General features: G+C 40.9%; 1 protein-coding gene across 1 annotated transcript in view; it reads left to right on the forward strand.

Moving 5' to 3' along the window:
• The window catches only part of LOC109312778 (protein HIRA), a 57,131-nt gene extending 41,331 nt beyond the window's left edge, over positions 1-15,800 (forward strand). The window contains exons 15-25 of the mRNA XM_019539055.1: positions 66-233; positions 2,205-2,409; positions 3,309-3,413; positions 4,798-4,946; positions 7,134-7,295; positions 8,091-8,149; positions 9,232-9,337; positions 10,685-10,807; positions 12,153-12,316; positions 13,684-13,772; positions 14,839-15,800. Coding sequence (XP_019394600.1) covers positions 66-233; positions 2,205-2,409; positions 3,309-3,413; positions 4,798-4,946; positions 7,134-7,295; positions 8,091-8,149; positions 9,232-9,337; positions 10,685-10,807; positions 12,153-12,316; positions 13,684-13,772; positions 14,839-14,955 — 1,447 coding nt within the window. The 3' untranslated portion in view covers positions 14,956-15,800. The remainder of the gene's footprint in view (positions 1-65; positions 234-2,204; positions 2,410-3,308; positions 3,414-4,797; positions 4,947-7,133; positions 7,296-8,090; positions 8,150-9,231; positions 9,338-10,684; positions 10,808-12,152; positions 12,317-13,683; positions 13,773-14,838) is intronic.
• The last annotated feature ends 8,569 nt before the right edge of the window (positions 15,801-24,369 follow it).

Consider the following 24,369-nt stretch of genomic DNA (forward strand, 5'->3'; position numbering starts at 1 on the left):
ATACAGGTTTCCAAATATTCATGTTTTTTCAATCTTTGGGTTTTTGTTCTCTTTTTCCTGAACAGTGTAAATGCTACCTCTGGTTCAGCTGCTCCTCCTGCTTCATCTTCTGTTTTAACAACCCCATCCAAGATTGAACCAATGAAAGCATTTGATTCCAGATTTACAGAACGATCCAAAGCCACCTCGGGGACTGCTGTTGTAACAAATACAAATCAGACTGCCATAGACAGGTAAGAGACCCTTCAAGTCAGGGGCGGGCCATAAAGCAAAGAGTTACAGCTATACGGTTCCCTCAGCTGTGCATGCATTAATGCCAGGTGTCTCAAGATTGACGTGGATCTCCTCTATAGATGGAAGCCAGGAAGAGGAGGTGCAGGTGATTAAAGTTTTGAGGTAGCATTAGCCGTACATGTTCATCATATCTGTTATGTGGCCTCAAGCATGTGGGGCCAAAGAAACTCAAAACTTTCAGTTAAAAATTTTGCTTTGAGATTTAAAATCATTGTGTGTTCTTCATGGAGTATAAAAATAGCTGGTGTGCCTCCATGTAACAAAGAGTAAATTCCATCCCCACATAAATTATGTTACCATGAGATATAGAAAATATTTCAGCATCCCAGTAGCTGCAGAGAAATTTCAGTGTTCTGTTCTAAAAAAGATCCAATAAGAAATATTGCTTTTAAAGTTCTTGCCTATGTAGCCACAATTCTTAAATCTAAAAATGAAAACATTTGTTATATGACCAATCTGTGCAAGTTATAACACCTCTATCCACACGTCCCATAACAAATTACATAAAGGTCACTGTTGTTTGCAAGAGAGGTATGTAGTCTTTTTTTAAAAAAAAAAAAAAAAAAAGGAAGAAAAGAACTTGCTTTATCTTTATCTTATGTCTAGTCCTAAAGCTAACCTTATTAAATTCTGACACCAGTGTCTGTGCATTTCCAAATAAGGAAACAAATCCACACAGGATGATTTGGGTCCATCTATACCTGATGAATTGTTTGAAACCTATCTTAAAAATACAATTTAAAAATATCTTTTGTTCTATAGGGTCTAGCCAGCATGCTTTCTGTGTACATAAAAAAGTATCCTACTAATCACTGAATTATTTTAATGTGCCAATAAAGTAGTAGATAAAGGAGAACTGCTTGATGTAATTTTAGGGTTCTGAAAGGCCTTTAACTAAGTCCTCTGCACAAGAAGTTTCTAAGGAAATAAAGTGGATATGGGATGAAGGACAAAACTTTATGACGAATCAAAAATTGGCTAGGAGAAAAAAGCAAAGAATAGAATAAAATGTGCTGTTTTTCTCATGGAAACACTCAATCCTCCTCACTAGGACCCATGTAATTTACTGCATAAATAATTTGGAAAAGGGGGGTTAGCAGCAAAGTAGCTAAATTTGCAGGCAACAGTTACCTAATTGAATCAGAACCAGAGAAGACTGTGAAATTGAAACCCAGCCAAGCTGGGTAAATGGAGAAAACAACTCAAAATTTCATCTGTCATTAATAAATGCCAAATAATATATGTATATGCACCTATATGTTTTTCATGATAATTTTTCAAGCTCTCTATTGTCAGTTTTATTCCCTTTCACCTCCTGTACTCCTATCTACCCGCTGATGCACCAGAGCAACCTACCTTTAAAAATATCTTGGAGGTGTTCAAAAGGACGAGCACCTAATTGAATTTGTTTGAGCCCAATAACCTCCTGCCCATGGCAGAGGGACTGGACTTGATGATCTTATGGGTCCCTTCTGGTCCTTTAAGTCTATGATTCTGTGAAATCAACAATAATAAAACCAGTTTCTTTGCATAAATTCAGGTTGCATTGTCTGGTTGGACAGTTTTTCCTCACATGGAACAGTATCCATAACCCAGTTAAATAAAGTTTATTTACAAAAGTATTGAAGGCTTTATTTGCTGAGTCTTGTATTGGCTTAGTGGTCTCCACTCCAATTTTTCTTTTAGGCAGAGAATTAATTTGAACAAGCTGTATTTTGTGTAGCCTATACTTGCACAATGAAATTAGAAGTTTTCTCTGGGTTTGGTTTACTTTGCACCATTTTCAATGTTCAGGCAAGCCTAAGAATGGCCTTGCTGCTTGGCTAGAAAAACCTGGTGGGTAGGATTGGTGGTAATTTTGGAAACAGCTTGTGTAAATAATTTTTTGTTGTTGTTGTTTACTCATGCAGATTGAAGGATCAGAATTTAATTAAGGAAAATAAGCCCAAGGATATCCTGGAGAGTAGCAGTGACAGTGAGGAGAAGATTCCAATTGCTAAACCACTGTCAATACCCAAACGTAAACTAGAACTTGAGGGAGAAACAGTAGAAAAGAAGAAAAAAGGAAGGCCACGAAAAGATTCCAGACTTGTACCCGTGACTTTAACTGTTCAGGTGACTATGGTGTCAACAGTGTAATTGTTATCTATAGTGATGACTCTTTGCGGTCTCTAATATTTATTTAATTTAAACAATCTCATGTTGTCCTCTGTTTTAGATTTAGCCAAGATGTGTTCAGGGAAGGACCAGAACTATGAAGGTCCCTGAGAATGTTGTGGATAGTTCTCTTGCTTGCCTGCAAGACTTTAACATAAAGATGCATATAACATCACAGATCTTTGTGGTGTATACATACAAATATAGCATTTACCTACTAAATTGTACACAGAGTATTAGAATTAGATGCTGGACCTTTGCAACAGCAGCAGATGTTTGCCACTTGATCAAAAAGAAAAAACTCCATTAGTTGTCAGTAATCTTTAGACTTGGTAGCAGTGACACAATTGAGACATCTTGAGCAATTATGATCATCTATTCTATGGATGATGGTACAGAGCTGACAAACCTAGTGCATTACAGCAGTATGTCCCACCTTTATCTGGGACACAATAACTGTCTTTATTCCTAGTATTCAAAGGCTGACTTTTTGCCCTGAATCACATGAAGACTTCTTTTAGTTCATGTTGATAATGTTAAAGGTGGCCCAGTACATGAAGTAATGATCATATTTATGCTCGTTTGTTCTTTAAAAAAAAAAAAAAGCCACTAGGGAGAACTCAGACCTAGTGTTTATGCAATTAGAAAAAAAAGATTTTGAACATTTGCAATAGGATTTTTGTATACAATTAATCATTTGTAGAGGATTTGCTTTGGCAAACATAATCTGCATTATGGTATATTTGCACGGGAGAGCTTTAAAAAATGCCAGTCATGCTGTTATATTTGTCCTTAACATTCTATTGCTAAGTATTTTTAACTGTTTAATTGTTTTTTGGGGTGGTTGTTTTTTTCAGTCCCCAGCTGCACTGGCCTCTGAGAAGGATGCTATTTGCATCTCTGCACCAGCATTAGCACTTAAACTGCCAACCCCAATCCCTCAGAAATCGTTTACATTGCAAGTAAGTGGGCAGCTGCAAACCCATCATTTTTTAAATGTTTACTTAAGTGGCTTTCCCCCATGTTCAAATGAGACTTGATTACTTTGTCAAAAGGACCCTTAAGATTCTCAATCTTCATTCTAAATTGAACAATTACACCGCTGTCTGTCAAAGTGGGAGGTCTGTTCAGCTCAGCTTTTTTGAGGGCTGATCTAGAGAGAGAGACACTTGGGAAAGTTAATGTAAATCAAGTAAAGTTGTGAAGTCAACATCCATAGATGAAGTGCTTTCCACTTCTATGTGGTTGGTCTTGTTGTTGAGTAAAGTAGTTTTATTGTCCAGTGCAATGCTCATTAAACTTCAGTGATACCAGGCTGCTTTCCTCCTGAATGAGAGCTTCCACATAGTGTTGAATGAGCTGTAAAATATGCATGTTCAGTTTCAGTCCTTTAGTTAGAATCATAGAAAATGAGGGTTGGAAGGAACCTCAGGAGGTCACCTAGTCCAACCCGCCTGCTCAAAGCAGGACCATACCCAATTACATCATGCCAGCCAAGGCTTTGTCTACCTGGTTGATTTGCCTAAACTTTCCAGCATGTTCTTATGAAAGACTTTCCCACTGACTCCTTCCTTCCTCTGCCCCCTACTACTGAAGACATCCCTACAGACTGTTCCCTCCCCAGGTTCCAGTATGTAACTCCATCCCCTGCTCCCTCTTGCTGCAGCCTCTTTCTTCCCATTTGACCTGCCTGCACAGCTGATATGGCTTCTAAAACAGTCACCAGCTCCCTTCTTCCTTCAATTCTCTTTGGTGAGAAAAGAGGAAAAGTAACAGTAGTCACAGTCTGGGTCTAGGGCTTTCTCCTCATGTTTGTCACAACCAGATCTCTACAGTATTAAGTGAATAGCTGTATAATTCCTCAGAGACCTATGCGCGAAGTAGGAGGACATGCTCAGTGTCTATTGGCTTGTGTTCCTATAAAATGCCTCATCTGTGTACTTGTACCACAAAAGTCTGGCTGTAGGCACAGGAATTCTGGAAGGCTGGAGCAAAATCGGATCCAGCTACTGGAATTGCTGCCCAGGAGTTGGGGAAAAACAAGGCATAGAAAAAGCTTAGAAAAATATAAACACTTCCTTTATCTATGTGTTCAAGATGTGCTGGAAGTATCACTGTGTCTTAGTCCTGAATGGCTTTGTCTCTGCAGTCTTTCCCTTTTCAAATAGTGTGGTTCTGTTTTGAGGCCATTTAAAAAAAAAAAAGAAAATTTACCACTCTTGTTCCTTAATGTTTTCAGTACTAAACGCTGAAGTATTAACTGGGCCCCATTTTAAACCTACGTAATTTTACAGTTCCTTGAGCTGTTTTCCTATATGTAAAAAGATATACCTTGTTCTTTTGTAGGTAAGTTCAGATCCTTCCATGTACATTGAGGTAGAGAATGAAATGACCACAGTTGGAGGTTCAAAGCTGAGCAGGCTAAAGTGTAATCGTGAAGGGAAGGAATGGGAGACAGTCCTCACCAGTCGAATTCTCACTGCAGCTGGAAGCTGGTAAGAAAACTTGTTAAAGAAGCAGGTACTTCCAGATAATAAGGAACAGTCTTTTGGGCAAGGAAGTCTTTGGGGCTGTATTGTGACACCATTAAACATGTGGTTAGTGGTTACTGTATTCAGGGTGCCTTTGGAAAATGTTCAGTGTGTTAATAAAGTACATCATATTTAGCATTTACATGTTCTTAGACGGCTTCTCTGAATTTTGCTACTTACTGATATACATTTCTTGAACATAGATAAATTTTTCAAAAAGTTCACTGAAGTGCACGGTTACAGTTCCTGTCTGTCACTTACTTGTAGGTTATATGATTGCTCAAGCATGCAACAAAATAGTCTTAAAACGTCTCTTCCTGCTAACCCATTTTAGTCCATTGTTTTTCATGCCCCTCCCCCCTGCCACCGCACCTATTCTGGGGGCATTGGCTTTCTCTGTGACTACCGTTGATTTCTGCTGTTTAGCTTTGTCATTAGTTCTTTTTTTAACCCTTTTACAATGCTTTGGTATTTAGTGTGACAGGGGGATAAATATAATATGCTGTGTGTATAGTCCTGATGGAAACCTTATCTTTCTGTTAGCTCTGAGAGTCCTGACCTAACCAGTATTCCCATTATGCAGTTGTCAGATACCAAGTCGCTGCTTTAAATGTCTCCATTAAAGTGAACTAAAACATGAGAAGTAACTCAACTTAGTCAGTACTTCCAAAACAAAACTTAAAGGAACATAATACATAGGTTCTTTTTGGGGGAGTAAAAGTGTCTTCTGAAATATCTGCAGTTTCTCCTGCTTACTTGTCTCAAGTGTTACTGTTTAACTTCAACATCAGAAATTGAGTTTAAAATTTGTGTTCTTGTTGAGGTCAGAACTATGAGATACCCAAAAATTTATGTAAACCCCCTAATTACTCACATACCACACACACACCTTTTCCCCCATAACTAGCCCTGCAAAACTGGGGTGTGTATTTTAAGCGAGGAAGCTGTTTTTTGCTGGAATGGTGGCTGGCTTCCTGGTGGGCTTCTGACCACATGCAGGAGGGGTGGAGTCTGTTCTTCAGCATCACCTACTCTCTCATTTCAGCTCCACAGCTAAAGCTTTAACCCTGTCTCAACTACTGCCAAATCGGCTGACAGAGTTATAGCTTAGCTGCAGAATTTCAAGGAGACAGTAAGTGATGCCAGAAAATAGGCGATCTGCTCTATGCAACCAGCACTCAGTCATGGGAACTTTTTTTGCATTCTGCCTTCCCAAAACAAAATGCCTGCCTGCCTTGGAAGTGTGTGGTACACAAGACAATAGAGTAGTTTTATACTGGGTTTCCGAATGGAACAAAGTAAACTCATGACACTCTGACAAGGTTTACTTGGTTGCATTTGGAAAGTGCTGTGTTTTTGTACAAGTACATCATTTAAAAAAAAATCTCTTAATTAGCCTAAATGGGTTCAAAGGTCAGCCCAAGGTTTGGTTACCATGGCTTGTGTTTTAGGCTACTCAAGACAAGTGCTAGTTACAAAACTATGTACAGCCTTCTTTGTTTTAAGCATGCCATGTCAACCATAACAGGAAGTTGCAAGCGCCTTGCCTTTCACATCCTTTATTCAACATTTAGACTAAAAGCATTCTTCAAAGCAGGCTGAAACAATGGTTTGGAAAAGCTAAGATAATTTTCCCTCCCTCGCTCTATTGAAGGAGAAGCTAAGCTCTCCTTTTTCCATGCTAGGGCTCCTTTGCTGGCATAACAATTGTCCAACACACTTATATTTGAAGGATACATTTGGGTTTTAACAGCAGAGCTTTTCAATCTTCTTTTAATTAATTTTGTCATTTAGAAATTCTGTAATTCCACCCTTTCCAAGGATCAGGCCTGAGAGAGCACAGCATCCTCATTCCACTTTCTCTGCTAGGCCTGGGTATAAAAATAATCTGTCTAAAAAGCCCAGTAGGATTGAAGGGCTAGCTTTGTTAATCAGCCATTTCCTCTCTTTCCTGCTAATATGTGATATTTTCCTCCATCGTGAGTGGGGAAGAGACTTGAATTTAAAACTCAAAACCACATTTTCCCTTTTGTTTTCTTTTTTCTTTTTTACCTTTGCTGCCTAACTATCATCAATAACCCAAGAGATCCATTCAGTTTATGTAGCTTTCAGTTTTACTGAATTCCAGTGTTTTCTGTTGATCCTTTTCAGTGACATTGTGAGTGTAGCCTGTGAAAAGCGGACCTTGTCAGTATTTTCAGCTTGTGGTCGTCGTCTTCTTCCACCTATAATGTTGCATTCGCCCATCTCCACCCTCCATTGCACAGGTCCTTATATAATGGCTCTCACCACTGCTGCTACGCTCTCTGTGTGGTGAGTACCAAATAGACTGCCGTGGCAAACAATGGTCATTGGCTGCATGCGATTTCTTAGCCTGTTACTTCTATTCAGTGAATGTGAGAGATTGTTTTGATCAGTGGTTGGGTTGGTAACTTGTTGTGTTGCTGCTTCAGGTCAGTTTAGATCTGGATCCAGGGTTTTTTTGTGGACATGAAATCACCCAGAGGACCCATTGTGCAAGACTTGAGCCCTCTTGGTTTCCTTTTAAGGGCTTAAATGGCACTCTGCATGGGTGAAAAGTCAATCCTGAAAAGCACGTAATTTATCATATCCAGGGGTCATTAGTTTGAGCAACTTTCTAGGTCAGGGTGATTGTACATGTTGGAGGTAAAGTAAGTAAAATACAAATGATTCAAGTTCTCCCTTTCATTAAACCAACATTGGAAGGAGCATTATGATTTGTGGTTTAGCAGTTCAAGTGTGGGTTTCAGGAGTTGGTAGGTTAATTTCCAAGGTCCTTTGATTTGCTGTTTGATTTTGGGCCACTCAGTCCTTAATCTACTTATTTGTAAAAAGGGGCAAATAAGTCATACTTATCTCAGAACGTTGAATCGCTTCATGTTGGGCAAGTATGAGGAGATTTGTCTGGTGAAAGGAGCCACAGAAGCACAAATCATTCTAACTGTATAACATATAGTTCTGCCACCCTAATTAGTTAACATCCTGATAAAAATGATTAAAAGAATTCTGGGAAGTGATTTATTATATGATTGGGAGTATTTCATTTGTTTTTAAAGTGTAGATTTTTCCTTTTGTATCTCTCTGCAGGGATGTTCATAAACAGTTAGCGGTTGTTAAAGATGAGTCTCTGCAAATATTATTATCAGGTAACAAAAGGGTACATTTACTTACTGTGCTGAGTCTTGTAGCCCTCCTGTAATATGTAGACCCTTTCATGAAACGTTAAAATTCTACTGAGCCCTAGAAAGCAAGAACAGTGGGTTTTCTTTTTTATGTAGTTGGGTGTTAAATGGAAGTAACTGGGTAACGTTGTATTATGGCAGAAATAATCGAGGATGCTGAAATTTACTCCATTCTGGTTCATTTGTAAATGTGCAAATGCAGTGTTGTGGGATTAGTATGAAATACTTTCTAATCCTGTATTTAAATCGATTTAGGATTAGAGTCCCCATTGTATAACTTTCATATACAGTTAAGTATAGTACAACTTAATAATGGATAAAAGATTTAAAGAGCATCTTAAATTTAAGATTTAAAAACTCTTATGTCTCTGCCAATATTTAGCAAAGGAAGAAAATTAACCTTTCAGTGTACACACATGTGAACACATTTTAATATCAACCGTATCAATCAAAGTTAAAAATGTCTGTCCAGATGTGTGTAGTATAGAATGCAAAATAATCTTCATGTATAGTCACATCTGATCAGTCAGCCATGTACTCAAAAAGACTGTAGGATCAGGATATGCTGAAAAGCAGGAAAAAAGGTCCATTACCTCTTTTTATACCACATTTTTCCAAGCATACTTTATTAGAAGATTGGCTTGAAGATGAAATAAAGCTGCAAGCTTTCTCTTGAGAATAATAAACTTAAGTAACAGTGTGAATATTCAACCGTAATATAATGTAAATATATATTTCCTTGTAATTAGTGTTTATGTATCTTGTACCTTCCCAAGATAATATCATGACAATTGCAAAAGGATGATGCATGTTACATTAAACTGGCCTCAGTCTGCCTGTGGCACGCTGCGTGCATTCTGAGAGTCTGTTCATTCATAGCCTCAGTTTCCCCTCCAAAAAAAAATGGGCACACGATATTGCTTCTTTTATCAGTAGAACTATTGTGAGGATTCATTAGTGGCATTACAGCCCTTCGAATATACAATATTCTAAATGTTATATAATAATTATCACAAAGGAATCGTGTGTTCTGATTTGATCTATAGGAAGTGATGCAACAGTCTCTCAAATCTTGTTGACTCAGCATGGTATACCAGTAATGAGCATGTCTGATGGAAAGGCATATTGTTTTAATCCTTCTCTATCTACGTGGTAAGTTACACATTCTTTCCTATTTTATAAAGCTTTCTGTGTTGACATGGTATTTCTTTTGGTTTACTGCCACTTCAACCTGTACTTGAAACTAAGCCAAGCAGGAACAGACTAGGCTTGTGTGTTGCTTTGCTCCCACTGCCCCAGTATGTGAATGGCTGGGCCAATCCTGTTATATTTTTATTATTAAGTGTTGTTTAAAATATGCAGCTTAGGCCTGTAACTTTCAAGGCTTTTGTTTCCTTGCTATTTTTTCCTAATGACTACATGCATGTTCTGGTTGGTTATTTTAGGGTTTAACTGCCAGGCATCTGGCAATGATATAAAATAGTCTTTTCTTTTTTAGTCATGTTTTTGAATGTGAAAAATTAGTTATTGGGAAATTAGTTTGAAAAAGCTTTCAGGAAGTTTTAGAGTTCTGCTGGGTTTGTATGGGAATTTGTGTTTCTAATGTTGTGGTCTATCTCACCCCCCTGCTCTCCCATTTAAACAAATTGAAAAAAACATGCTCAGACTATCTCACTTTTACTGCCTGGCATCAGTATGTCTGTCTCAGGCCAATGAGGAAGGGAAGATAAAATTTCAGCCATTCTCCAACTTTCCCATCGTGTTGCTGTTTTTCACATCATCAGAATGATATAAAAGAGAGATTCTTTTAGTTGCTAGCTCAAATTAACTATGATAAGCAATCAAGATTAGTGTAAATGCTGGTGTCCTTTTACATCTGAGCTGTGTGATAAACCTAAAATTGGTCTTCATTTGACCAACCCGTTCCCTTGCCTGTCAAGTTCAGGAAGATTATACCCTTGATTAGGTGTGGGAAATGCCAGCTCTAGCTGTCAAATCTCTAGGCATCCTTACATTCTGAGAGGAGAGTGTCAGTGAATGGGTGAACAGCAGTACAAGAGTGGGGTTCATCTGTGCAGAGAATCAAGACTTGGAATAAAGTTATAGGTAATGACTTCCTTGTGAAACTGTTCCATACAGTCTTGGTTTTGGGCACCCATCTTGGTTTTCAGTATACCAGTTACAAGTAAAGTGACCTATAAAACATGCCCGTGAATAGTCTTCTGCTTTTTTCAGAGCATGTGCTAAGCACTGCTTACATTACTTGAATCCTATGAATTATTGGTGTGATCATTTGTATGAAAAGAGTGAATAGTATTTCACCCAAAGTCTTGGACACCAGTATTTTGGTTCCTGGGATTCTTTACTAGAAAAAGAGCCTTAAGGACATGTAATTGTGAAAATACAAATTTAGTTTTAAGGCAGAACAGAATAAAATCCATTTGTCAGCTGAAGTACTACATACTCTGTTTTAACATGTTTATTGTATTTGTTTCCCAGGAATCTTGTCTCCGACAAACAGGATTCGCTAGCACAATGCGCAGACTTCAGGAATAGTTTACCATCCCAGGAAGCCATGTTGTGTTCAGGACCCTTAGCAGTAATACAGGGACGAACATCAAAGTATGCACTTACACTTTTTATTCATCTGCTCATATTAGCCCAATGTTTTTTTCTTCCTTTTGGAAATAAGGTTGGGAGAGGGCACTAATCTGACAGTGAGGTTAATAAAGTGAGTGATTTTAAAGTCTTACACCTTGATAACTTATAATTTAATTTAGTTCAGAGAATGTTTTGAGCAGTATAAAGGAGACTACACACTTCCATTAATACTTCTGCTTTTGGCTCTTTCTTACATGATGATGCAGTGTTTAATATTAATGTATTTAGCGCACTTATTTAACAGGATCTTTTTAAGTATTTTGAAGATTTTGCATGATTAGTCATTGTTGCATATTCTTAACTTTTGAAGACATCAGAAGGGCATAGCAAGAACAAGCAGGAGGCTTCTACAGGCAGTTCAATGTCTTATTTCTCTTGCATGTGAACTGTCTTTTCCAAGCCTCCCTGCCTCTCCTAGATCTGTTTCCTGCATTTCATATTCCTTCTTAAAATTTATATGCTCAAGAAAATTGTTATTTGAGAAAAGTGTTTAGGAATGCAAATAACTTGTACGGTTTTTGTTGGTTTGTTTACAAAAATCAAATGACCAGATGACCAAATGACTTGGCTTAGATCAGGGTTGGGCAAAATGCGGCCCATGGGCTGGAGGCGGCCTGCCAGGCCATTCTATCCGGCCCCAGGGCCCCTAAAATTTTAGAAAATTAATATTTATCTGCCCCGGTGGCCTGTCATGCGGCCCTCAATGGCTTGCCAAAACTCAGTAAGTAGCTCTCCGCCCAAAATAATTGCATGCCCCTGGCTTAGATATTCAGGGTGGGACAAGAAGGGAAAATCCCAAATGGGGAGAAAAGGGAGAAGGGAAAGAATCACAAAGGACAAAGAAGACTAAAGTTGAGAGTTGCAGCAATGGGAGAGAGATTGACTGTGGGGAAAGGAATGATCAGTGGCTACATAACAAAATCCAGAGACCTGTTTCTGCTGAGGTGAATGATGACCCCAGGATGCTGCAAAGACTCGATTGTTGCTGGTCCCATTGCAGAAATTGGGATGGGGGAGAGGGGAACCACTGAGCCTGGTGTTCCTGGAGAACCAGTTTGGGTCCTTTTGGAGTGAGGTAGCCAGGTCTGGAAGGTGATTTTCCATTTTTGCCCATGTAGAGAAAGTCTTAACATAGTCATTTTGCCAGTTGGAGCAGTGCTACTGTTGCTGCTGGAAGCCCAGACTTGTAAAGCACTAGATTCCTTTGACACGTGAAGCCTAGAAGAATAGTGTCTGGAGTGTGGTTTTTTGCCATGCTGACAACTGACTTTATTTATATTATGCTAAATCCTCTTTTGTCTTGTAGTTCAGGAAGGCAAGCTGCAAGATTGTTCTCCATGCCTCATTTAGTACAACAAGAAACAACGCTTGCTTACCTGGAGAATCAGATAGCAGTGGCACTTACGTTACAATCCAGTCATGAATATCGCCATTGGCTCCTTATCTATGCACGGTACCTAGTTAATGAAGGTGAGGTCTGGTTTACATTGTGGCTTCTGCACAGATCTGATTGATTTTTCTTAGCTCCCTTGTTCTTGTCATGTATGTATGATTGTTCATAATATCCTCATTTGACAGTTAGCTTCAGATCTGTGCTAATAAAGTTAGTATTTTTCACTGAATTTGCTTCCTAAGTGCTTCACCATCCTGAAGAATCTTAGAGTGGTGTAAGTACTGTATTTTTTCATGTACCACATGCCCCTAGACAAAGAGCACACCTTGTTTTGGGAAGGAAGAATGAAGAGAAACAAGATTTTTCCAGTCATAGCTGAATCCTAGCCACATAGAGCAGGGATGGAGTCTGCTCCTCAGCACCACTCACTCCTTGCAGTGCAAGCTTTAACCTTGTCATGGCCACTGGCAAATTCTTCTGCTTTTTAGATCTTAATGTCAAGGTCTGTTTTTTCTAGTTTTGTTGAAAGATTTTTTTGGTAAGGATTTGGAAGCATACTTATTGTATATGCTTATGCTGTAACTCGGGAGGCAGAGATATTTGGGTTTATAACAAAGGCATCTTTCCCCAAGCTACTTTGACTATTAGCATTGAATGTGTGTTAATAAAAATGAAATAAAACTACTTTAACGAGTTGGACCCAAAATTCCTTTCCTGTCTTAGTTTCTCAACTTTAAGTCTTTTTACTTTTGTAATAGTTTCGCTGAAAATAGTTTTCCTATTATCAGAGTCAACCAGGTGAAATCAGACATTTCTAGAGGGGGAGTTCTGTTACAATTGGTCATAATATAGTAATTAACTATTCCTTTTCTTGCTGCGGGTCAGGCTTAGGAAGACTTTTTATGGCTATCTTTAAATATGAAAGCTTTTTGAAATCTAGAATAGATCCATTCGCTTATGTTTCTCCACTCTTACTTCTGAAAGAATACTTTCTGTTTGCAGACGTTACATTGATCGGTCTGTTTTGACATCTTTTCAGGGTGTTGTGAGTGACACACAACATTAGCATTTTTAGGTGTCCAAACATATTTCACAAGATAAACTCAGAAATTTCAAATAGGATTTCATACCATCAAAAACATTCGGACTGTTCGCTGTCTTTCTAAGTTGTTTGCAAAAGAAGAATTGCTCTATTTTTCTTTAGTCAAAAAATGAATGAAAACTGAGAGCTGACATTTTCTGAGGGGTTTCTCGAGTCTATTGAGGGTACCTCAAGCCTGTCAAGCAGTGCCTCAATTCTAAAAAGGATCTTGCAAGGTCCCTTCCAGCCCTTTATAATCTATGATTCCATAAGAACTATTGGTTTACATGCGTACAACTTGAATGAAGACTGATATGTTGTCTAGTGGTTACAGTTTAACTTTTACTAATGACTTGATTTCAGGGTTTGAATATCGTTTGCGGGAATTATGCAAGGATCTACTGGGTCCAGTCCATTACTCAGCTGGAAGTCAGTGGGAATCAACAGTAGTGGTAAGTGCTGATATCAGTGTTAACAAAGAGGTTTCTTTGTATATATAAAGACTAATTTCTTTTGATAACATTGAAAAAGACCATTGCTAAAGCTGAGAACCCAATATGCAATCTACCCTTAGAAGTGCTTCTGTGGTGTAATTTTATTGAGCTCTTAAACCAGAAGTTAGTTACTGAAGCAATTTTTCAGTGTGTTGACAACTCAGGTTTAAAAATACAATGGGAGTCTTCATTTAATTTAAATACAATAAACTCTGGTTAATTCACCCCTCCAGGGCAGATGCAAATAATGGTGAATTATCCATTGGTGTCCATTATCAGGTGGTGATAATTGCAGAGGGGTGCTGGTTGAGAATCAGAAAAATGAAGAATTATCCCACAGGTGAACTAATCAGAACTGACCGTTTTGTTTCTGAAGCTGTGCTAACATAGTAATGATTTGTGAGCAAAGAAGATGGAACAAGTCAAGCATCACTCGGGCACTGTTTCTTAAGAAAGATGAAATGTCTGTCCTTAATGACATAATGTAGTGTAATTTTTAAAAAGTTGGGAACATTAATAGCCCTCAGAGATGCAAATATAGTTGCAAATAAATGTCAAGTAAACAAGCAATCTCTAAACACTTGAATGGCTGTGAAACCCCTTCCATTCTCTCTCTAATCCATCATTTCCCTTACCTAAATAGTAATGCCCTTGGGGAGATCCTGGTCTTTATTCTGTCTGGTATTGTGTTATCTAAGCAACCTAGTAAATGGGAAGGGGTGCAGCCTGTGTTTTCCATTCACCAATCATATATTTGAAGGGCTGCCATGTCAATGAAGCATCTGCCTTTTAATAAAACACATAAATGTTCTATCACTGCACAGAAGCTATAGTAGGATCGTTAATGTACTTTCCCCAAGGCGTTCTTTTTCTCTTGGTGTCTCATCAAAGCAGCTGGATGACCATAAATTAGCAGTTCTCTCAGTTGAAGTGTGAATCCACTAATCTTAAATGACTGTTATATTAAGAGCCTATGCTTATGACCTGAAGTACACATGAAAATCCTATTAATGTTTTTGTGCAGGGTTTACGAAAGAGAGAGCTGCTGAAAGAACTTCTTCCTGTTATTGGACAGAACCTTCGTTTCCAGAGGCTTTTCACAGAATATCAAGAACAGCTAGACATCCTGAGAGACAAATAGCATTCTCCAAGATTTTCCCTGAAGAATCTGGTCTGAGAGAAACTGCTGAAAAGCATTAACCAGAGACAGACAGAAGAGGCGAGTGCCCAGTTGGAATGGGGCACTCCTAATAAAGGCCGCACCGGAAGGGTTCCCAAAGTTTTGTGAATGATCTGCTTTTATTTCTAAAGAAACCCATAAGTGGATATGTGGAAATACGTGGATGAGCTGGACCGTTTTCCAAGTGGAACTTGACCGTCAAAGCGGTGGCCTATATTCCTACAAGGAGTTGTGGATTTGTACTTGCAGGGTCCTTTTGGGTCTGACTCTCGTTACAATATCAAGGAGGCTAGCTGAGAACTGTTTGTGGGGTTTCTTGTATGTCCTGTGAAAAGCACAGTACTTCAGAGTACACTGAACAGCATATTTAACCCTGTTTAGGGTTTTTGCCTGAGGATTTATTGAGGCTCAGCACTATATTGAGTTAGATGATGAGCCACAAAAAAAAAAAGAAATTTCATAAAATATTAATGTATTATGCAGCCAATAGACTCTTACCTGTGAATACAATGATAATAAGAGGCTGGTCTAACACATGGACTATTTTTGTACTAGAATTTGCTAACTTGTAATAAGAAATTTTATTTGGCCAATAATCAGGATATCCCTGCAAGTCACCTTGCAGGAAATGTAACTCTAATTATGACAGCTGTGTCGAAAAATAATTGTACCAAAATTAACATGTCATCATCTGGTTTTTAATTTTTAAATGTTTGTAAAAGACATTTTTGGGGGAGGGAGGGAATAAAAAGGGTGGCTTTTTTTTGTAAGTACCAAAATAAATGAACATTGCATTGGTTAAAAAAGATGGTCTTGCTCTGGATATTCATATGCTGCTTATAGTAGCAGTATAGCATTACTAATGCAGGCTGAATTGTGTTAAATGTACATGGAAATCAATATGGAGTAAGCATGCATCTGGCTAGTACTGAAGAAGGATTTTGTTCAGTGAGCTAGACCTCTTTTTTGGACCTACTGCCTTAGGCTTCTAGACTGAACTATGTCTTCACTAGCATGTTTCTTCACATAACTTAGTATTGTAATGCCACAGGTGCAACTCCACATGTGGTAGTGGCAATGGTAGTCCACTATAGGCTTCAGTCATCTGACTTCTACTTGGAACAGTTTTAGACAAGACAGTGATTAAAATTGTGGCTCCTGGGGTGTACTGTTGCTAAGACAAGCCTTACTGGGGAACATCCCCAACAACTGTTTTGAGTCAGATCACTGACTCAAGTCCTGACCAAGTACAATACAAATGTGTGTGAAGTACTTTTGTAGTGCTTGCTGAAATGTTCTTTTTTGGGGTGTTGGTGCCTCCAATTATTGGTAGCTGTCTAAGATACCCTAAAAGAAACTTGATTTTCAGATGGACAATCTTAAAATCAAGTAGTCTCATCAAAAAGAATATTGGAAATAAGTGATGCATATGTTTCAGTGTTACTGTCTTGCTGTGTACTGTGGCTGTCAGCTGCTAAGGGTTTATCTACCAAGTAACATCTTTCACCTGCGGAGATGTCAGAAATAGAGTGACATAAAGTTAACCAGCTGACCTTTATCAAACAGTTATGCATCAGACTTGGCTGCACAGTGGCATACCAAATTCAAGTCATTGTTCAGCTGATGCAACTGGAGCTCCTGATCCCATTACCCTAAGGGGATGTGGCTTACCAGTCACCAACAGTAGGATAAGAGATACCGGTGTGAAGAAAGAATCATTGCTTATGCTACTGAAACTTCAGTTCTTTGGGTTTTTTGTCAGAATGGATCCTACAGCCCCCTTCTGCCTTCACCTTCCAAAGTCCTCAGCTACCATGGGTTTTGATGTGAAACATAAGACATATATGTAGTTGTGTTGGACACCACTACTGAGGGGGAAAAAAACAGCTTTTCTTTTTTGCAAAGATGCACACTGACTGTCATCTCAAGCCAATTTCTGCAAGGTATATATTGGTTCTTAGTGACCCCAAGCTCCAGAAGGGTTCAGTTTTCATTTATACCCAGGATGCTAAGGTAGACAGTAACATATCTCTTGCTGATCTTCTAATACTAACCAAGGCTGTGAAAGCAATTAATTAACCCGCTGTCAAATGGCAAAGCACCTGGAGCAGATGCTATACCAGCAGAGTCCTGCAAGGCGGGAGGCTCACACATGGCTCTGAAACTGACTGAACTCTTCCAGTCAATGTGGCCTCAAGGAACTATACCCCAGGAGTACAAGGATGCATCAATCATCCACCTGTATAAGTGGAAAGGCAAAAGGGGCATCTCCCCTGGGGCATCTCCTTGTTGTCAATAGCTGATAAAATCCTCACCAGAATTCTGCTGAATTGCCTTGTGCAACACACTGAACGAGGGGCCTGCCTGAGAGTCAGTGTGGCTTCAGGAAAGGATGCAGGCCCATACACATAGTTTTTGCAGCTCGTCAACTTCAAGAAAAATGCTAGGAACAGAACTCCAACCTGTACCTGACTTTCATTGGCTTAACAAAAGCATTTGATACAATCAGTTGGGAGGGCCTTTGGAAGATTATGGCAAAATTTGGTTTGTTGCCCGAAGAAGTTCATTGCAATGGCTCAACAATTCCATGATGGCATGCTTGCTCATGTTGTGGATGATGATGAGTCATCTGAATCATTCCCAATCACTAATAGAGTCAAAAACGGCTTTGTTTTGGCCCAAACCCTCTTCTCTGCTGTGCTTAGTGATGCCTTTTGTGACTAACACTGGAATTAACATCAGATACCAGACTGATGGCAAGCTCTTCTGTTTGCTGATGACTATTCCTTGAATGCCAAATCTGAGTGACATGCAGTGGACTATCGGACATTTCTCTTTAGCTTGTGACAACTTTGCTCTGACAATCAACATTAAGAAGATAAAAGTAATGCACCAGAAAAGCCTTACATAAAGCCTACCTTTACAGTGAATGGCCATACCCTCCATTCACAGTTCAGGCAGTGGACAAATTCATCTATCTGAGCAGTACACTATCTCATGCAGGTCACATTGATGAAGAAAGCAATGCCAGAACTGCCAAAGCAAGCATGGCCTGTGGCAGACTATGTGCAAATGTGTGGGAGTGCAGAGGTATTGGTCAACACAGAACTGAAGGTCTACAGAGCCACTGTGTTGCCACTTCTGATGTATGCATGGATGGTGTATAGATGCCATGCTATAAACCTGAACCACTTTTTCACATGGGTTGTCCGAGGAAACTGATGAGGATAAGGCAAGACAAGGTCCAACACAGAGGTTCTCACATGGGCGGGCATTCCAAGCACCCACACTCTACTGAAAACACAGATGAGATGGGAAGGTCCATGTCACCAGTATGTCAGATGAGTGACTGCCAAAGAAGATCTTCTATGGTGAACTAAAGGAGGGAGAGTGCTCTCAGAGAGGCCAGAAGAAACATTTCAAGGACTCCTTCAAGTAATCCTTGAAACATTTCAACACTGACCCAAAGTCTTGGGAAGATCTTGCTCATGATCGTTCTGCCTTGTGAAGCCTTATCTATGCTAGAGCTACAGTCTATGAGTGGTGGAAAACTGCTAAGGTGGAGCAGAAATGCAAACACCATAACCTGCAACAGCAGCACATCTGCTGTTGATCAAGCAACCCAAAGCGGCATCTCTTGCTCAGTGTGCCACAAACAGTTCAAAGCACAAATTGGCCTGATCAGCCACTCGCATGTTCACAAAAACCAAAGCAACCAGTGATGTCACGGTTATCTTCAAATTCAAAGGGCGAACAACAACAACAGCAACAACAACGGTTCTTAAGTCTTGTGTTAGTGTGAGATCGCAATAATGTGTTGGATCAGATGTTATAACCCCAGCCTCACACCCACGTATACAAGTGGCTTTTACTCATGAGAGCAGTCCTGTCTGAGCAAAGAAGTTCTACTGGATTGGACCCCTCTACTGGGGAAACATGAAATATTTAAGTTGTTATATAGCCTGTTAACAGGATGCCATGTTTGAGAAGAGAAGCACATAAAAGTGGTTATATTTAAGATATATTTGGTAACAGCACTAAAAGTTGTGCGTGGGTAGAGATAGCTGTTCTTTCTTGCTGAAGAAGGCAGGCTGTACATGAGACTTAGAATTGGCATTTCAGCTTTGTTTTAGGGGGGGTTTTCCCTTTGCAGAAACATGTCAAAATATTATTTCTCTATTGGATCTAAGTTTAGTTTTGAAGGGAGCTTGCACTGGGGAAAAATAGATAAGTATGTGTCTGTTTCTTAGTGCAAGTTCTCTTGCACTGGGAAACTCAGGGAAAGTTTTTACAAAAGTAAATTATAATCTGTTTCTTAAATTAGGAAATACTCAGGTCTTGCCTATCCTGTTTCCTGGAAGATTCTGTAGATGAGTGAAGTGGGGGTAGGGTTATGATCCCTGGTCCAAACAAGTCTAATCTGGTATAGTGAGAGGGAGTAATGGTTTTTAGTTGGATTGTTTAATACTTTCCTTCAAAAAAGTGTGTTCATATTCCTTTAGGTAAATGGGGAAGTGGGCTATGTGGAGGAAGCACAAACAGGAGGGGGCAACAGGAGAGGCCTTCTCATTCTTTCTGAGAAATTAGGGCAATCAGCTAGTTACTTCAAGGGTCTGTACACAAATGCATGGAGCCTGGGAAATGAGCAGGAAGAATTGGAGTCCTTGCACAGTCATAGAATTATGATGCAATTGAAATTACAGGGATTTAGTGGGATACCTCGCATGACTGGAGCAGTCATGGATGGGTACAAACTGTTCAGGAAGGACAGGTGGGGAAAAGAGGAGAAGTTGCATTTAATGTAAAAGAGCTGTATGATTTCTCAGAGCTTCAGGATGAAACTGGAGATAAGTCTGTTGAAAGTCTCTGAGTTAAGGTCAGAGGGGACAGCAACAAGAGTGACATTATGGTGGGTGTCTTTTAGGGGTGCTCCAATAGAGATTTTGGGGGCCGATACCAATAGTCAGTTTTTAAGGAGGCTTATTGGCCAATATGGATCCAATTTCTGATACAGTTGTGTGCAGCTGGTAAGTCTGTTGTGGTGGAAGGGGAGAGGGGAGGGAAGGGGCATGAGGAGGGCAGATCAAGGCCCCTGTGGTGAGGGAGGGAGTGGGGCTGGGGCTGGGACTGGTACTGCTCAGCCGGCATGGGGCCCAAGATGGAGCCATGGTTTGTCCAGGGGCATGGTGGGGGGGGCAGCTCCCACTGCTGCATGCACCCTTGGAGGGCATGAGGTGCATGTGCCCCCAGATCTGTGGGGCATGGGTGGGGCAGGCTGCAGCTGTGGGCTTCCTGGGGGCGGGGAGGGGGGGATGAGCTTGGGATGGGTGGCGGCAGTGGTGGAAGGGGAGTTATGGGGGTGGCTGCAGCCACTCCAGACTTACCATAGAACCACCTCCCCCGAAGACCTTCCAGCGCCACTGCCGCCCACCCTGAGCATAGCCTGGCCCAACCCCTGCTCCCCCATGTGCCAGAAAGAGCCCAGTGCAGCCCCAGCCTGCAGCTGCAGCCCCCTCCCCTTGCGCAGATCCAGGGGCACCTTCCCATGGTGCACACAGCAGCCCCACTCCTGCCCTGCACCCCCCAGATGAGCCATGGGTCCATCCTGTACTTACCCCAACCCAGCTGGGCAGCACTAGCCCCAGCTGCAGTCCCATGCCTTCCCTCACCACAAGGCCCTCAATCTGGACCCCCACACCCCTTCCCTCCCCACTCCCCTTCTACCACAACAGACTTACCAGCTGCATGCAGCTCTCCAGGTTGCTGGGTTATACTTCTTGCTGCTTGTGTGCTGCACTGTGGCTATGCACATGCATGGGCATTTATCAACCAAATTATTGGCCACATCAGGCTGATTTCCAATGCAATTTTCTTTACATCTGTGCTGATCTGATATTGGACCGAAGTATCAGTGCACCTCTAGTGTCTGTTATAGACCCCCAGACCAGGAGGGTGAGGTGGTTGAAGTCTTCTTCAGACAGTAGTGGAAGTTTCCCAGTCACAGGCTCTGGTTCTCATGGGGGACTTCAGTCACCCTGACATCTGCTGGGAGGTCAATACAGCAGTGTGCAGGCAATATAGGAAGTGTTTGGAGAGTGCTAGTGGCAACTTCCTGGTTCAGGTGTTGGAAAGGCCAACTGGAGGCCATGCTCTTCTTGACCTGCTGCTCACAAATAGCGATAAATTGATGGGGAATGTAGAAGTGGACGGCAACTTGGGCAGCAGTGACCATGAGATGATAGAGTTCAAGATCCTGAGGAAAGGAAGGAAGGAGAGCAGCAGAGTCAGGACCCTGGACTTCAGAAAAATAGACTTAGACTTACTTAAGGAACTGATGGGCAGGATCCCCCTGGGAAGCCAGTCTGAGCAGGGAAGGAGTCCAGGAGAGCTGGTTTTATTTTAAATAAACCTTACTGAGGGCACACAAATTAACCATCCTGATACCCCAGAAGACTAGCAAGTATGATGAAAGACCAGCTTGGCTTAGCAGGGAACTCTTCAGTGAGCTAAAACACAAAAGGAAATCTTACAAGAAGAGTATAACAGTATTGCTTGGGCACAGAAGGATAAAATCAGGAAGGCCAAGGTACAACTGGAGTTGCAGCTAGCAAGGGACATGAAGGGTTGATATGAGTGTGTCAGCAGCAAGAGGCAGATCAGGGAATATGTGGGTCCCTTACTGAAGGCTGAGGAAACCTTATGACATGATGTGGAAATGGCTGAAGTCTTCAATGCCTTTTTTTACCTCAATCTTTTACCACAAGCAAGGTCAGCTCCCAGGCTGCTGCACCTGTCAACACAGTTTGGGGAGGAGGTGAGCAGCCAACAGTGATGAAAGAATGGGTTAGGGACTAGTTAGAAAAGCAGGATGTTACAAGTCCATGGGGCTGGACACAATGCACCGGGGGGTGGGGGGTGTTGGCTGATGTGACTCCAGAACCACTGGTCATTATCTTTGAAAACTTATGATGATTGGGAGAGGCCCCAGACAATTGGAAAAGGGCAAATATAGTGCCCATCTTTAAGAAAGGGAAGCAGGAGGATTCAGTGAACTATACCCTACAGGGGTGGGCAATTATTTTGGGTGGGGGGCTGCTTACAGAGTTTTGGCAAACCATCAAGGGCCACATGACAGGCAGCCAGGGACAGATGGATATTAATTTTCTAAATTTTTTAGGGGCCCCACAGGCTGGATAGAATGGCCTGGAGGACCGCATCCGGCCCATGGGCCACATTTTGCCCACCCTTCCACTATGGGGACTGAGGTGATGCCTCACCTTAGTCCTGGAAAAATCATGGAGCAGGTCCTCAGGGAATCCATTTCTAAGCACCGGGAGAAGAAGATGATTAGGAACAGCATGGATTCACCACAGGCAAATCGTGTCTGACCAACCCAATTGCCTTCTATGATGAGATGGCTGGTTCTGTGGAAGTGGGGAGAGCAGTGGATGTGATAAACTTGACTTTAGCAAGGCTTTTGATAGGTCTCTCACAACCTTCTCACAAGCAAACCAAGAAAGTACAGGTTGGATGAATGGACTGCAAAGTGGATAGAAAACTGGCTGGATCATCAAGATCAATGGTTTGATGTCTAGTTGGCAGCTGATATCAAGTGGAGTGTCCCAGGATGGCTCCTCGTGTCGGTTTTGTTCAATATCTTCATCAACAACCTGGAAGATGGGATGGAGTGCACCCTTAGTAAGTCTGCATATTACTTTGGTTCCAAAGAAGATGGAGCTAAACTGTTCTCAGTGATGGAAGATGATAGAACAAGGAGCAATGGTGTCAAGTTGCAGCAAGGGAAGTTTAGGTTAGATATTAGGAAAAACTCTCATGGGGAAGGTAGTAAAGCAGTGGAACAGATTACCCAGAGAGGTGGTGGAATCTCCATAGTTAGAGGTTTTTAAGACCCAGTTAGAGAAAGTCTTGCCCAGGGTATCTAGTTGGGGATGGTTTTGCTTGAGCAGGGCATTGGACAAGATGACCTCCTGAAGTCCCTTTCAACCCTATCTTTTATAATCCTCTGAGCATCTCTAACACCCTTATGTTAGGGGGGAAAAGTGAATGGAAGAAAAAGGCTTCAAAATTAAAAATGTTCCAGGCCTGATTTGAACATTATGAAGAATCAAAACAGGATAAAAGTCTTTACTGGCTTGAACTTGTGCTCTTAAGATTGCTTAGTGAGCTGTCTATTTAATGACCCTAAATCTGGCACAAAAGGCAAGAAAATTGTTTGTGGCTTTTTCTAAATCTGATCTAATCTACAGGGTTTTTTCCTTTATGATGCTTGCGGTTTTAAAATAGCAGCTCCACATCCCAACTTTTTCTTTCCCTTTTTCTCTCTCTCTCTCGCTTTCCCGGAGTCAACCACAACGTCAATCTGGTCTTTGATCTGATCTCAGAACACGTTCTGAAGGAGATTCTCTTGGTGATCATGGCTGCTGGCTCATACAACAGGAACTGCAACACTAGTTTCTGGGGCAAAAATTAAAGTTGAATGGAAATTAATAAAGAAATTACCACATACAACTAAGGATTCTGATAATTAAAATGGCAAGTATGTGTACAGTGCAAATGGGTGAACTTATGTTTTCCTCTGATGCTTGTGCTCAGTGCCCACTAAAAGACTTTGTATGAATCAAACCAAGAGCCTCCCTTTCAACCCTATCTTTTATAATCCTCTGAGCATCTTTGACACCCTTATGTCGGGGGGGACGGGGGGAAGCGAGTGAAATCTGAAAATGCTGCACCGTGGCATGAAACAGTTCTGAAACTGCAATAGAAAAGCCAAAGCTAGCTGGGTCAAAACCAAACGTGGATCTGTGTACAGCTGTGAATTTGGAAGCCTTGAGCCACATCATGGTCTTGTTGGACTTTCCAGAAATGATCCTCAGCAGTGGCTAAGTTTGACCTCGGGGCTCAATACCTGTGTCTTTTACAAGTGGTTAAGACCAGCTGGAGAGGCTATCAAGCAGTTGGGCTTCCAAAGTAAGAAAGCATTTGCGGGTTAGTGAACTTGTTTTCCGGAGCTGATCATCTTGATTGCATAAAAGGATTTTAGTAACTCATCAGTTGGGTGAGAAACAGGAAAACTCCCTTAGTCATGTAGGACCTCTAGCGATTAGGCTAGTCCTGATGGAGCACAGGAGTCCTGTGGAAGCAGAGGGGAAACTCCTTTCCTTTTAGCTGGTGAGCAAGGAGTGGACGGAGAGTAACGTTTTAAACGAGATTTGCGGTTTCATAGGGACTTTTGTGCCCTCTATTGACTAGCTCACCATCGCGTCCTGCTGCATTTTTAATGAAATTGCAAGTGGAGAAGAGAAAGGAAAGCGTATAGGAAGAAAGAATTCAAACGTTTTCGTGGTTTGCTACAGA

The sequence above is a fragment of the Crocodylus porosus genome, unplaced genomic scaffold (genome assembly GCF_001723895.1).
Source record: "Crocodylus porosus isolate Cpor-Errol unplaced genomic scaffold, CroPor_comp1, whole genome shotgun sequence".
Taxonomy (NCBI): domain Eukaryota; kingdom Metazoa; phylum Chordata; order Crocodylia; family Crocodylidae; genus Crocodylus; species Crocodylus porosus.